This window comes from Emydura macquarii, unplaced genomic scaffold (genome assembly GCF_026122565.2).
Source record: "Emydura macquarii macquarii isolate MOO-44397 ecotype Brisbane River unplaced genomic scaffold, CSIRO-AGI_Emac_v2 contig_1190, whole genome shotgun sequence".
Taxonomy (NCBI): Eukaryota; Metazoa; Chordata; order Testudines; family Chelidae; genus Emydura; species Emydura macquarii.
In genome coordinates, this window is record NW_027131327.1 from 5,480 (window position 1) to 16,840 (window position 11,361).

General features: G+C 58.0%; 1 protein-coding gene across 1 annotated transcript; it reads left to right on the forward strand.

The window, feature by feature from the left end:
- Positions 1-3,120: 3,120 nt before the first annotated feature.
- LOC137152338 (SLAM family member 9-like) lies at positions 3,121-7,435 on the forward strand. Its single transcript, XM_067546895.1, has 4 exons — positions 3,121-3,181; positions 4,817-5,140; positions 6,211-6,477; positions 7,305-7,435. The coding sequence occupies exons 1-4, from the start codon at positions 3,121-3,123 to the stop codon at positions 7,433-7,435; spliced, it is 783 nt and encodes a 260-aa protein (XP_067402996.1).
- The last annotated feature ends 3,926 nt before the right edge of the window (positions 7,436-11,361 follow it).

The following is an 11,361-nucleotide window of genomic DNA, read 5'->3' on the forward strand; positions in this document are numbered from 1 at the left end:
GAATCCTTTACAAAGAAAGCGCCTTTTCTTTCTTTCTGTAGGTTTGTGCTGCCCTGTAAAAGAAGAGTGTGATACTGCGGGATCCCCGAACAATCCCAAAATACACGTATCATTTATAAGCAGAGCCACGGGTTACCCAAGATCACATGAAATGACCCGGCGACCGCATCCATGTAACTCCAAATTAATTCACCTGCACAGCTTCTCCCTCGCGGCTGGCTAGCACCTGTCTTCTCCCGGGCAGCATGGGTCTCCCAGCATGGCTTGTAGGCTGACAAATACAAGCTATTAGAGACCCAAGGGAAGGGGCAGTTTCCAGAAGCTCAGGCCCCAAGGTAAGGAGCCCAGTCTTATTTTACAGATGGGAAAACTGAGGCACGGAGCCAAGGCCAAGCTCACACAGCAGGTCCGTGGCAGAGCTGGGAAGAGAATCCAGGTGTCCCAGGTCCCATTCCACTTGAACATGCTACCGTTTACCAACCCCCAGCAAGGTAGAATTCATCCCATTGCCCAAGGCGAGGCATGTTTTGCAGCGAGAGCTGTGGAAGGAGGTTGTGGGGCCTCTCACCTCCAGCAGCACCATCCTTTCAGTCCCCCCTAGAAGCCCCGATCCTGCAAAAGTGTCTGCACCTGCTTAGCTTTATGCATGGTGGGGAGGGCGGTGCAGCTGGTGCAGGGTGTCATAGCTCCACCGATTTCAGTCCGCTGCACCCCCGCCCGTGCGTAGCTCAGTGCACGGCAGTGGGACTGCTCGCCATGCGTGCCGTTAAGCTCGTGCAGCAGCCTCTGCAGGACGAGCCCCTTGGGGCTGCACCCCTGCTGTCAATGGCAGAGTTCCCATGAACTTCAGCAGACAAGCTGCAGGCTTTTCATGACTAACCCAGGCATCCTATTCCCTGACTGACCCCCTGGCCCATCTTAGCCTGTTCAAGGGCTCCCCCCAGCCCCTAGATCTCACACAGCTAATATTCTCCTTTGAAAAAAGCGATAAGGTTATTTGTTTTCGGTGCAGTTTCACTCTTCTCACAATACTTTTCTGATGGCTACCGCACCCGCTCGCCCTGTGCTGGACCGCACAGGAAAGGAAGTTGTAAAGCTGCGATGCAGGACGTAGAGGCCTGAGGCTGAAGTTGCTATAAATTAGACCCAGCCCCCGCTGACATTTATAATCTCTTAAGCGCTTACTTACCACCTCCTCCACGGATGTGTCAGGGACCATCACGTACCGGTCAAGGCAAAAGGGGACTGCGGTAAAGCAGGCATGGGGGATGCTGACATTTCGGTTGTCTTCTGGCTGCTGCTATGTTACACATGCACTTAGCATCCTTTGCACATCTAAGGGTGATGAGCACCTGGCCCCAGGCAGCAAGCCATGCATCTAAATGCCTAGTTTAAGCAGGAGAGCGATCCCATTGCAATCAGCGTCAAGCACCTGCTGCAGTGTTTTGCTGGATCGGGGCCAGGACGCTGGAGGTAATGACAAAGAGCAGCATTTATTCCCGATTAGGTCAATGGAATTTAGCTGAGATGAGCTAGGCCTGTTGTTTTTTGAGGTGTTGTATGTGCAGGGCATAAAAAGACGCCAACCTAAACTGCTCTGACAACAGAGGGGAGTGAAGACACCGACTGCCATCCTGCCCCTGAAGGCCGAAGAATGCCTGGCCACGCCCCCAAAGTGCAAATAAACCACCCTAAAGGACAGACGGATCCACTCTGGGAACGAAGAAAGAACAGAAAGAGGAGAACAGTCTTGCTTGCAATTAGCTGGTGATTGACAACTGCACTGAACCCGGAGACAGCATGACACAGCCTGGCCACAGACTGACAGCAGAGCCAGCAAGTATCAAAGATGGGGGAAGAACAGGGAAACTTGCTCTGCAATTGGCATCTTGGAGCATCAGATTCACGACCGACAGAGGCCCGGCTCCCTCCTCGTGCCCAGCCTAGGCTGGCTCGACCAACACCTGAAAGGACTGGTAATTCATGCAGAACTTCTTGGGTGTGAATGTGTGTGTGCATGTGACTGTTTCTTTATACACTGACATGTACAACAAACGCAGCGTGTCGCCCGGTCCCCCGGAATAGGTCCTGTTGGCCTTTTCTTTTATAAACATAACCGGTGGGGCAGCCCTCGCCCTGCCCCGTGAGTGGAACTCCAGGGCGCTACTACTAAATACATTGTCATTCCAGAAGTTCATGGAATTGCAGCTCCAGCTAGTCAAAAGAAAACATTTTTTGCCAAAAGGTCAGCATATTTGAAAGCATCCTCGTTCCGTGGTTTTCTCCTGCAATGATTTAGTGGATGAATGTGTCATGCATGCCTGGAGTGGAAAGGGGAGCAGCAGGAAAGCGATGGCGCAGGGGAGCAGGCAGCCAGAGGGGGAGGAGAGGGGCGAGAGGAAAGAGAACCAAGGAGGGAGGACAGGAGGGTTATCCGGGGGGGGGTACCACAGAGGAAGATGGGGAGGGATCTTTGCCAGCGTGAGGCATAGGCAGCAAATATGCAAATCAGCCCATTACCTCGTTTGCCTGGGTGCCTGGTTTCCCAGCCCGCGGCTGGAGGCTGGTGCCTCGGGCCCTGCCAGCCCAGCCGCTCCCCTGAGCTGATTTACTGGTGCACACGGGGGAACGGCTCCCGCACAGCCCCACTGGAGCCAGTTGGCAAAAGGATTAGAATCCTCGCTCCCACGCCCTTCGCCCACAGCCGGCCTGGCCTGGAGGGCTCCCCTCCCCCTCTCCTGTGTGGGGCTCCCCGTAAACCCAGCAAGGCTGGGCTCAGGATCCCTGGGGGGCTTGACCCCCAACCTTGTCATGGTCACTTATGGAAGGGGCTCAGGTGTCCCCACTCCGGGGTCCTAACCCTGCACTGGGGTGGGTTTGGGGAACTCGGCTGCTTTGAGCTCGTTGGCCAAGTTACCACAAAAGGAAAGAGCCTCTCACGGGGAAGTGACAGAGCTGTGGGGCGGATCAGTGCTCGGCTGCCCGTCTGCACCGTCAGAGGGGACATGGGATCGGCCGCTCAGCCAGACCCTGCCGGCCAACCCGCTCCGGCTCTGCGCGCTCAGGACGGCCGTTCTGTGGCCTGAGGGCCGCCCGCTCTGCCTGCCCCCGGCTGTCAGGATGGAGGGAGCTCTTCGGCCTTGTGCCCTTCTCTTCCTGTTGCTGGTTTCGCAGCTCGCCGGTGAGTGATCCGTCTGAATGCGAGGGCAGGAAATGGTGGCAAAGAGCGGCCCCTGCACACCCCACGCCGGGGTTCGAGTCGATGCCTTTGCCTTATTTCCCCTGCGGTTAATCCAGCCCTGCAAACTGCTGCTCACCAGGGCTGCACCAGCAGCTGGGAACACGGCCCGAGGGAAGCAGCGCAGACCCTGAAGGGACTTTGGGGCAGGGCACTGGAGGGGTTGGGGGAGGAGGAGGGAAAAGGAGAGGCCAGGTTGTGGGGCTGGGGCACAGCGAGGTGGCCACGCTGCAGCAGGGGATGCACCGAGCCCCGGCCCCTGGCCCTGTGGGTGCGGGTGGGTGGCGGAGCAGCGTTATTGCTGCTTTCCTGGCAGCTGCTCTGTTTATTGCTTCCTGATCCCTGCTCCCCAGCACCTACACCGCAACAGCCAGGGCCAGCCACGCTGAGAGGCTGTGTGTGACCTGCGCCCGGAGCCGCGGCAGGGCCGTCCAATCCACCCAGGCCCCTGGAGAGAGAGGGAAGGCGCGGGAAAGGAGAGGGGCGGGGGGCTGACGCGTTTCACCGGTGAGAGTCACGAGGGTGAGGTGGCAGGGCCCCTCCCTGCACGACAGCTGGGCCCGGCGCAGCGCGAACCACGGGGCGGGTGCACCGAGCCGGACCCTTTGGCGAATGCAGGCGATGGCTGAGATTTTCCACGTCCACTGGGGAACGGAGCCCGCCAATGGGCTGATTCTCCCGTCCCCTGTATGTGCAGTGATCCCGGATCACAACGGCAGCGTTTCACACTCGCTGTGCACTGGGGGAAATGGCCCGGCAAGGTGCAGAGCGATGGAGAATCGGGCCCAGGATCTCAGCCCCTCGTCACTTTCACTTCTGCTTGCGCGGTCCCGGGCCCAGAAGCAGCCGCGGCTGGCGGGGCTGAAACACCAGCAGAAAAGCTGCTCTGGTGAGCTCTGAGCAGGAGCTGCCAGCCCCAGGCAGTGCAGGATGGCGCCAGTCCCCGGCCACGGAGCGCTAGGGCGTCAACAGCATCTAGCGACTCTTTGAGCCTCCCCGGCACCAGCACGACCTGACCCGGCTGCTAAAACAGCTCCTGGATCATTTGCTCCCTGGAGAAAGTGGCTGCAACGTCTCTGTGGCAGGAACACGTCCCCATCAGGGTAACCCCCCCCCCACACACACACACGCTCTGTGATCCTGATCACTGTGAGCGCTAGCAGGGGTCAGAAATCTGGGTCACCACATGGGACCCCCCCTCCCACCACGGCACCCGCCCCATTTCCAGCCTGACATAGCACAGCACGTCCCAGCAGAGCCCACCCTGCTCCAGTTCGCTCCGGCGTGAAGGGGTTAATGTCAAATGCTTCCAAACTCCCTGATCTGGGACTGGGATGGGGAGGAGCCTGGGGCTCTGTGATCTGGAATCGGGGGGGGGGGGGGGTTGGGTCCAGCTCCATAGGAAACGGTACTGTCCCCTCCCCCGGTCGGGGTCTGGCCTGGGAGCAGCAGCTCCCCATGGTTCCCAGGGAGCCTTTCATAGGAGCTGCGGAGGAGACTGGCCTGGGGGGGAGGGCGGGGGTTACGGGGTGTGGTTGATCTGGCCCTAAAGGCTCCTGTTCTCCTCTCATGCGGCAGAGCACGGCGGAGCAGACGCAGGCGCGACGGAGCTGAGCGGGATTCTGGGAGGGTCGGTCACCTTCCCTCTGGGGATCCCAGCAGAGCAATTCGAGATCGCTGCCTGGAGTGTGAACACAACAGAAAGTCTAGTAACTGTAATAGCAGGGACACCACCCATTGTCGCTGTGATAGAGAAAAATTATGAGGGACGCCTGGGAACCCCTGAGGACAGCTACTCCCTACAGCTCACCGGCCTGAGGATGGAGGACGCAGGCCTCTACACAGCTCAAGCGAACACGGCTAAAGACAAGGTCATCAAGCGCTTCATGCTGCGCGTGTACCGTAAGTGTGGGGCAGATGAAACCCGGGTCGGAGCCGGAACCCAGCCAGCTCAGGCAGCTCCTCTGGGAGACCCAAGGGTTGTCGGGTCCTGTCTGAGTGCAGCTGCTCCTCCTCCTCCTCCTCCCTCCTGTCTCTTCCTCCCCCTCCCAGCCCCACTGCCCTGCCTCTCTGCTCCCCCTCCACAGCCCTGCCCCACTCATCCTCTGCAGCTCCCTTCCCCCGCCCCGGATGCTACCCCATTGCTCTGGTCCCTTCCCCGCACACACACAGCCCTGGTCCATCACAAACCCAACCTGCTCTTGGCATGTAGGTTTCCTTCACCCAACCCAGTGCTCCACCTGTCCATCCATCTCCCCCGCCCTGCCCCGATCTCCCCACCCCCCAGTCCAGACTGATCTTCACCCCAGCAGCGCTGGTCAGACACAGCACGTCCATCACGCAGGCCGTGCCACTATCACCACAGCGGTTTTCATCCCACAGCCAGGAGAAAAGTGGAAGGAGCAAAAACAGTCACAGAACAAAAGGGTTTGACAATTTTCCATTCAGAAACGAAGATTTTCAAACATTGTCAGTCAAAGCAAAACTTTCCTTTCAAAGCTTTGATTGGTCGCTCAGCCTCTCAGCCTGCAGAGCCAACACCCCGGGTCTGAGCCAACACGGCTGTGCAAAACGAAAGGTTTTGTTCCAAAATGTCACTTTGGGAAATTCAAATATTTCCCTGAAATGGACGTTTCCCCGGGAAAGTGTCAAACTGCAACAACAGCAAATATTGCAACAGAAAAACAATTTCACTGGGATCTTTTCATCAGCTCAGACCCACAACCAGCTTCCTGCACCTTCCCCCATTCCCCCCCCCCCCCCCCCGCAGACCCTGAATGACCCCTTTCTTCTCCACCCCCCTCCACTTCCTAGCTGTGAGAGCATTACACTCCCCCCTGCCCCTGCTCCAACTGTGCGGTGCGGATGCAGAGGGCTCCTTGCGCTCGTCTTCCCCCAGCGGCTCCAGGCTGCAGCTAATAAGATGCTCTTGTGATCCCATCCTGTTGAATGTTTCTCTTCCCCCCGGGCAGGGCAAGTGCCGGAGCCAACCATCCTCTGCCGCTCAGTGACCTGTGGGGATGAAGGCTGTGACTACAGCCTGACCTGCACGGTCAGGGACGGAGGGGAGAATGTGACCTACCGCTGGACTCAGCCAGAAAAAGGCGCTTCTGTAATCAATGAGTCCGTTCTGCTCATCTCCCGGAAACCCCAGACTGCTCCCTGGAACCTCACCTGCACAGCCCAGAACCCCGTCAGCACCAGCTCCAGGACAGCCCCTGCAGAGGATTTTTGCCCAGGTAACTCCAGAGCTCCCACGGGCAGAGCTGGCAGCAGGTCACTGTGCCCCCCCCCCCCCAGGCCTTTCATCCCAGACAGAACCGGCCCCTCCACCCACCCACCCGCCTCCTGCAGCAGCCGCCTTGCTGCAGATTTGAACCTGCCAACCTGCCACGCGGGCAGCGCTTTCCACTTGATTTGTGCGGCAGGGTCAATGGGCGACAGCCGGGCCTGAGCCGTGCGCGGGCTGAGACATCGGCAAGGCTGGGGAAGTTGGAGGGACCCCGAGAAGTTTGTTTCTTGGACACAGCTGGTCTCAAACCGTGATTGACTGAAGGGGCCGCGTCAGCCCAGCTACCCCCTCCCTCGCCCGGCTCGGAGAAGGCTCCTAGCTGGGAGACAGCCGAGGAAGGGGCAGCAACATCCGGCCCAGGCTGCCCACGGGAGGGCTCACGGCACAGGGGTGATGAGCTGCTCACGGCTGGGGGGCGCAGGGAGCAGCCGGCAGCGCAAGGGGCAAAGACTGGGGTTCAAGGGGCCCTTTTGGGGCCCGTCCCCCTGCTCAGGAGGGGGCTGGTCTGTGTCAGCGCCTCTGGCGCCGCGCGCTGGGCACAGGGGCAGGACGCTGCCTCTGACTCCGATTCCCAAAGGAGACGCCGGAGCCGAGGTCAGCGGGGCCCAGCCAGACCCAGCCCTGTGTGCACAGTGTCTCCTCCTGCCCTGCATGGAGCGGGGCCCCTGACCCCTTCCCCGGCTGTGCTGGTGGGGCACAGTGACCGCCCGGCATCCCCGATTGCCCCCTGCACGAGCTGACTTGCTCCCCTTTGTTTCCTTACCAATCCACCAGCCCCGGCCTCCCGCACGTCGCTGTCCTACTGCCGCGTCAAGGGCCTCATCCTGCTGCTGGTGCTGGGAGCCCTGAGTGCCGGGATCATCGCGGTGCACGTCCTCCCCGGCGGGGGGCAGAGACGGGGCTGAGAGCAGAGGAGCTTCTGCTGCGACTGCTGATCCCACCGGGCGCGGCCCTGCCCCAGCTGGCCAGGCCGAGGGAGGCTGCGTGTGACGCTCGCTTGCAGCTTCCGAAGCGTTAAAGTTCACGCAGTGAGAGGAGGGGAATTTCTATAGGGCGGGCGACGTCCACGTGGTGGAGAATCGGCCCTGCTCGGAGGCGCCCTATAGCAGCCGCCTGCAGTACCACAGGTGCACCTGCCTCAGTTTCCCCCCATCCACCTTTCGAACAGACTCTAGTGTCTAAACATGCCCCTACCTGGGGCTGATTTACTGTCCATCGCCGGGTCTGGACCCAGCTGCTGACCGGTGTCGCTCTGTGGCTCTGTGGGGGTGATTTTCTCCTGGAACAATTAAAGCATCACCCCCCCCCCTCCTGGGCATGCTCTTAGCTCAGTGGAAAGGGGCTTCTCTCACTGCAGCCCCTGCAGCTCCTTAACTGTCTCGGTTTCCAAACCAAGCCTGTGTGTAGACAAGCCCTTAGAATTTGCCACATGGGATCAGACCCCTGGCCAATCTAGTCCAGAATCCCTGCTCCAGCCCTGTCCTGGATCCGATACTCGAGAGGAAGAAGACACCCCCTACCAGGCAATTCTGGAATAACCTGCCCACGTGATAAGAATCCTCCTAACCCCACATGCAGGGAGAAGTTGGTTTATACGCTGATGCCAAAGAGATAATGTCCCTTACACGTTCTTTCACGCCTCCCTAGTAGGACTGTGGATGTCCTAGTTATTCAGAAAGGTCGAGGGCGTGTTGTGTTTTAATTCTGCTAACGGCGTTAATATCCAGTGGCAGTGAGTTCCGCAGGATAACTCTGCGTCCTGTAAATAAAGTCTCCACCTCTGCACACCACAGTGTCATGATTGTTTGTATCACTGTGTGATAAAGTCAGGCCAGAGGGCCTCAAAAGGGCATACCAGGGCCAGAGTGTGAGCCCTAGAAGGCCAAAAACCCTTTTTCCTACAAGCAGGGGAGAGATGATTGCAGGGCAATTAGAGACACCTGGACCTAATGAAGGGCTAGTCCAGGTGTACTTAAACCCTGCCTTCCCTAAATGAAGGGGGAGAAGCACAGGAGGAGGAAGCTGTTGGAAGGCTGGTAGCAGCTGGAGGAGACACCACTCCCCTGTGGGATAGGAGACAGTGCTTCTCTGCAGCTACAGGAGGAGAAAACCCCTGACCCCAGCCAGCATCAGGAAGCTGGAGCAAGGTACCTCCAAGGGGAGACAGAGTTACTGGGGACTCCCTGGCCCACTACAAGGGGTTGAAGCGTGAGACCCACTAGGGAGGAGCTGGCCGTTGGTCACACACTGCCCTGTTAGTGGCATCCCACGCACAGTGCAGTTTTCTCAGGGCCCAGGCTCAGTCACCGTCTTCCCCACAATGCTCAGTAGCGCCTGCTCACACCCGATCTGGATTTGTCTACCTGTCCCAGAACTGACCTGCCAGCCTGACCAGGCCTCTATCTAGCAGAGAACCTCCCGACCCTCTGCTCCCAGGGGATCGCAGCCCCCAGGGTGCAGGGCTAGATTCTCATTCATGCCAACCCCTGTTACACCGCCCTGGCTGTGCAAAGGGCCCTGACAGTGAGTGTGAATGCCCTGGGTGCCCAGTCGAAGGCCCTGTCCATTGCCAGATCTGTGTCAAGGGGCCATCGTGTAACTGAGAATTCCTAGCGGGACAGACTCTCCCATGAAATGGACGGAGCCATCGAACGCGGCCGGAGCCGTGTTTGTTTCAGACCCGCCTGTCACCCCTGAGCCAGGCCAGCAAGTGGATCCTTCCCCAACCTGGCACCCTGAGCGTGCATTGACCTAAGGCCAGGCTCACTCGTGCATTTATTGTACATGTCAGTGTATAAAGAAACAGTCACATGCACACACACATTCACACCCAAGAAGTTCTGCATGAATTACCAGTCCTTTCAGGCGCTGGTCGAGCCAGCCTAGGCTGGGCACGAGGAGGGAGCCGGGCCTCTGTCGGTCGTGAATCCGATGCTCCAAGATGCCAATTGCAGAGCAAGTTTCCCTGTTCTTCCCCCATCTTTGATACTTGCTGGCTCTGCTGTCAGTCTGTGGCCGGGCTGTGTCATGCTGTCTCTGGGTTCAGTGCAGTTGTCAATCACCAGCTAATTGCAAGCAAGACTGTTCTCCTCTTTCTGTTCTGTCTTCGTTCCCAGAGTGGATCCGTCTGTCCTTTAGGGTGGTTTATTTGCACTTTGGGGGCGTGGCCAGGCATTCTTCGGCCTTCAGGGGCAGGATGGCAGTCGGTGTCTTCACTCCCCTCTCTGTTGTCAGAGCAGTTTAGGTTGGCGTCTTTTTATGCCCTGCACATACAACGCCTCAAAAAACAACACGCCTAGCTCATCTCAGCTAAATTCCATTGACCTAATCGAGAATAAATGCTGCTCTTTGTCATTACCTCCAGCGTCCTGCATTGCAGCTTAACTTTAAGCACATGCAGAGTCACGCTGATTGCAATGGGATCGCTCTCCTGCTTAAACTAGGCATTTAGCTGCGTGGTTTGCTGGCTGGGGCCAGGTGCTCATCACCCTTAGATGTGCAAAGGATGCGAAGTGCATGTGTAACATAGCAGCGGCCAGAAGACAACCGAAATGTCAGCATCCCCCATCCCTCCTTTACCGCAGTCCCCTTTTGCCTTGACCGGTATGTGATGGTCCCTGACACATCCGTGGAGGAGGTGGTAAGTAAGCGCTTAAGAGGTTATAAATGTCAGCGGGGGGCTGGGTCTAATTTATAGCAACTTCAGCCTCAGGCCTCTACGTCCTGCATCGCAGCTTTACAACTTCCTTTCCTGTGCGGTCCAGCACAGGGCGAGCGGGTGCGGTAGCCATCAGAAAAGTATTGTGAGAAGAGTGAAACTGCACCGAAAACAAATAACCTTACCGCTTTTTTCAAAGGAGAATATTAGCTGTGTGAGATCTGGGGGCTGGGGGAGCCCTTGAACAGGCTAAGATGGGCCAGGGGGTCAGTCAGGGAATAGGATGCCTGGGTTAGTCACTAAAAGCCTGCTGCTTGTCTGCTGAAGTTCATGGGAACTCTGCCACTGACAGCAGGGGTGCAGCCCCAAGGGGCTCGTCCTGCAGAGAGTGCTGCACGAGCTTAACGGCACGCACGGCGAGCAGTCCCACTGTCGTGCACTGAGCTACGCACGGGCGGGGGTGCAGCGGACTGAAATCGGTGGAGCTATGACACCCTGCACCAGCTGCACCGCCCTCCCCACCATGCATAAAGCTAAGCAGGTGCAGACACTTTTGCAGGATCGGGGCTTCTAGGGGGGACTGAAAGGATGGTGCTGCTGGAGGTGAGAGGCCCCACAACCTCCTTCCACAGCTCTTGCTGCATAGCATGCCTCGCCTTGGGCAATGGGATGAATTCTACCTTGCTGGGGGTTGGTAAACGGTAGCATGTTCAAGTGGAATGGGACCTGGGACACCTGGATTCTCTTCCCAGCTCTGCCACGGACCTGCTGTGTGAGCTTGGCCTGGCTCCGTGCCTCAGTTTCCCCATCTGTAAAATAAGACTGGGCTCCTTACCTTGGGGCCTGAGCTTCTGGAAACTGCCCCTTCCCTTGGGTCTCTAATAGCTTGAATTTGTCAACCTACAAACCATGCTGGGAGACCCATGCTGCCCCGGAGAAGACAGGTGCTAGCCAGCAGCGAGGGAGAAGCTGTGCAGGTGAATTAATTTGGAGTTACATGGATGCGGTCGCCGGGTCATTTCATGTGATCTTGGGTAACCCGTGGCTCTGCTTATAAATGATACGTGTATTTTGGGATTGTTCGGGGATCCCGCAGTATCACACTCTTCTTTTACAGGGCAGCACAAACCTACAGAAAGAAAGAAAAGGCGCTTTCTTTGTAAAGGATTCTGA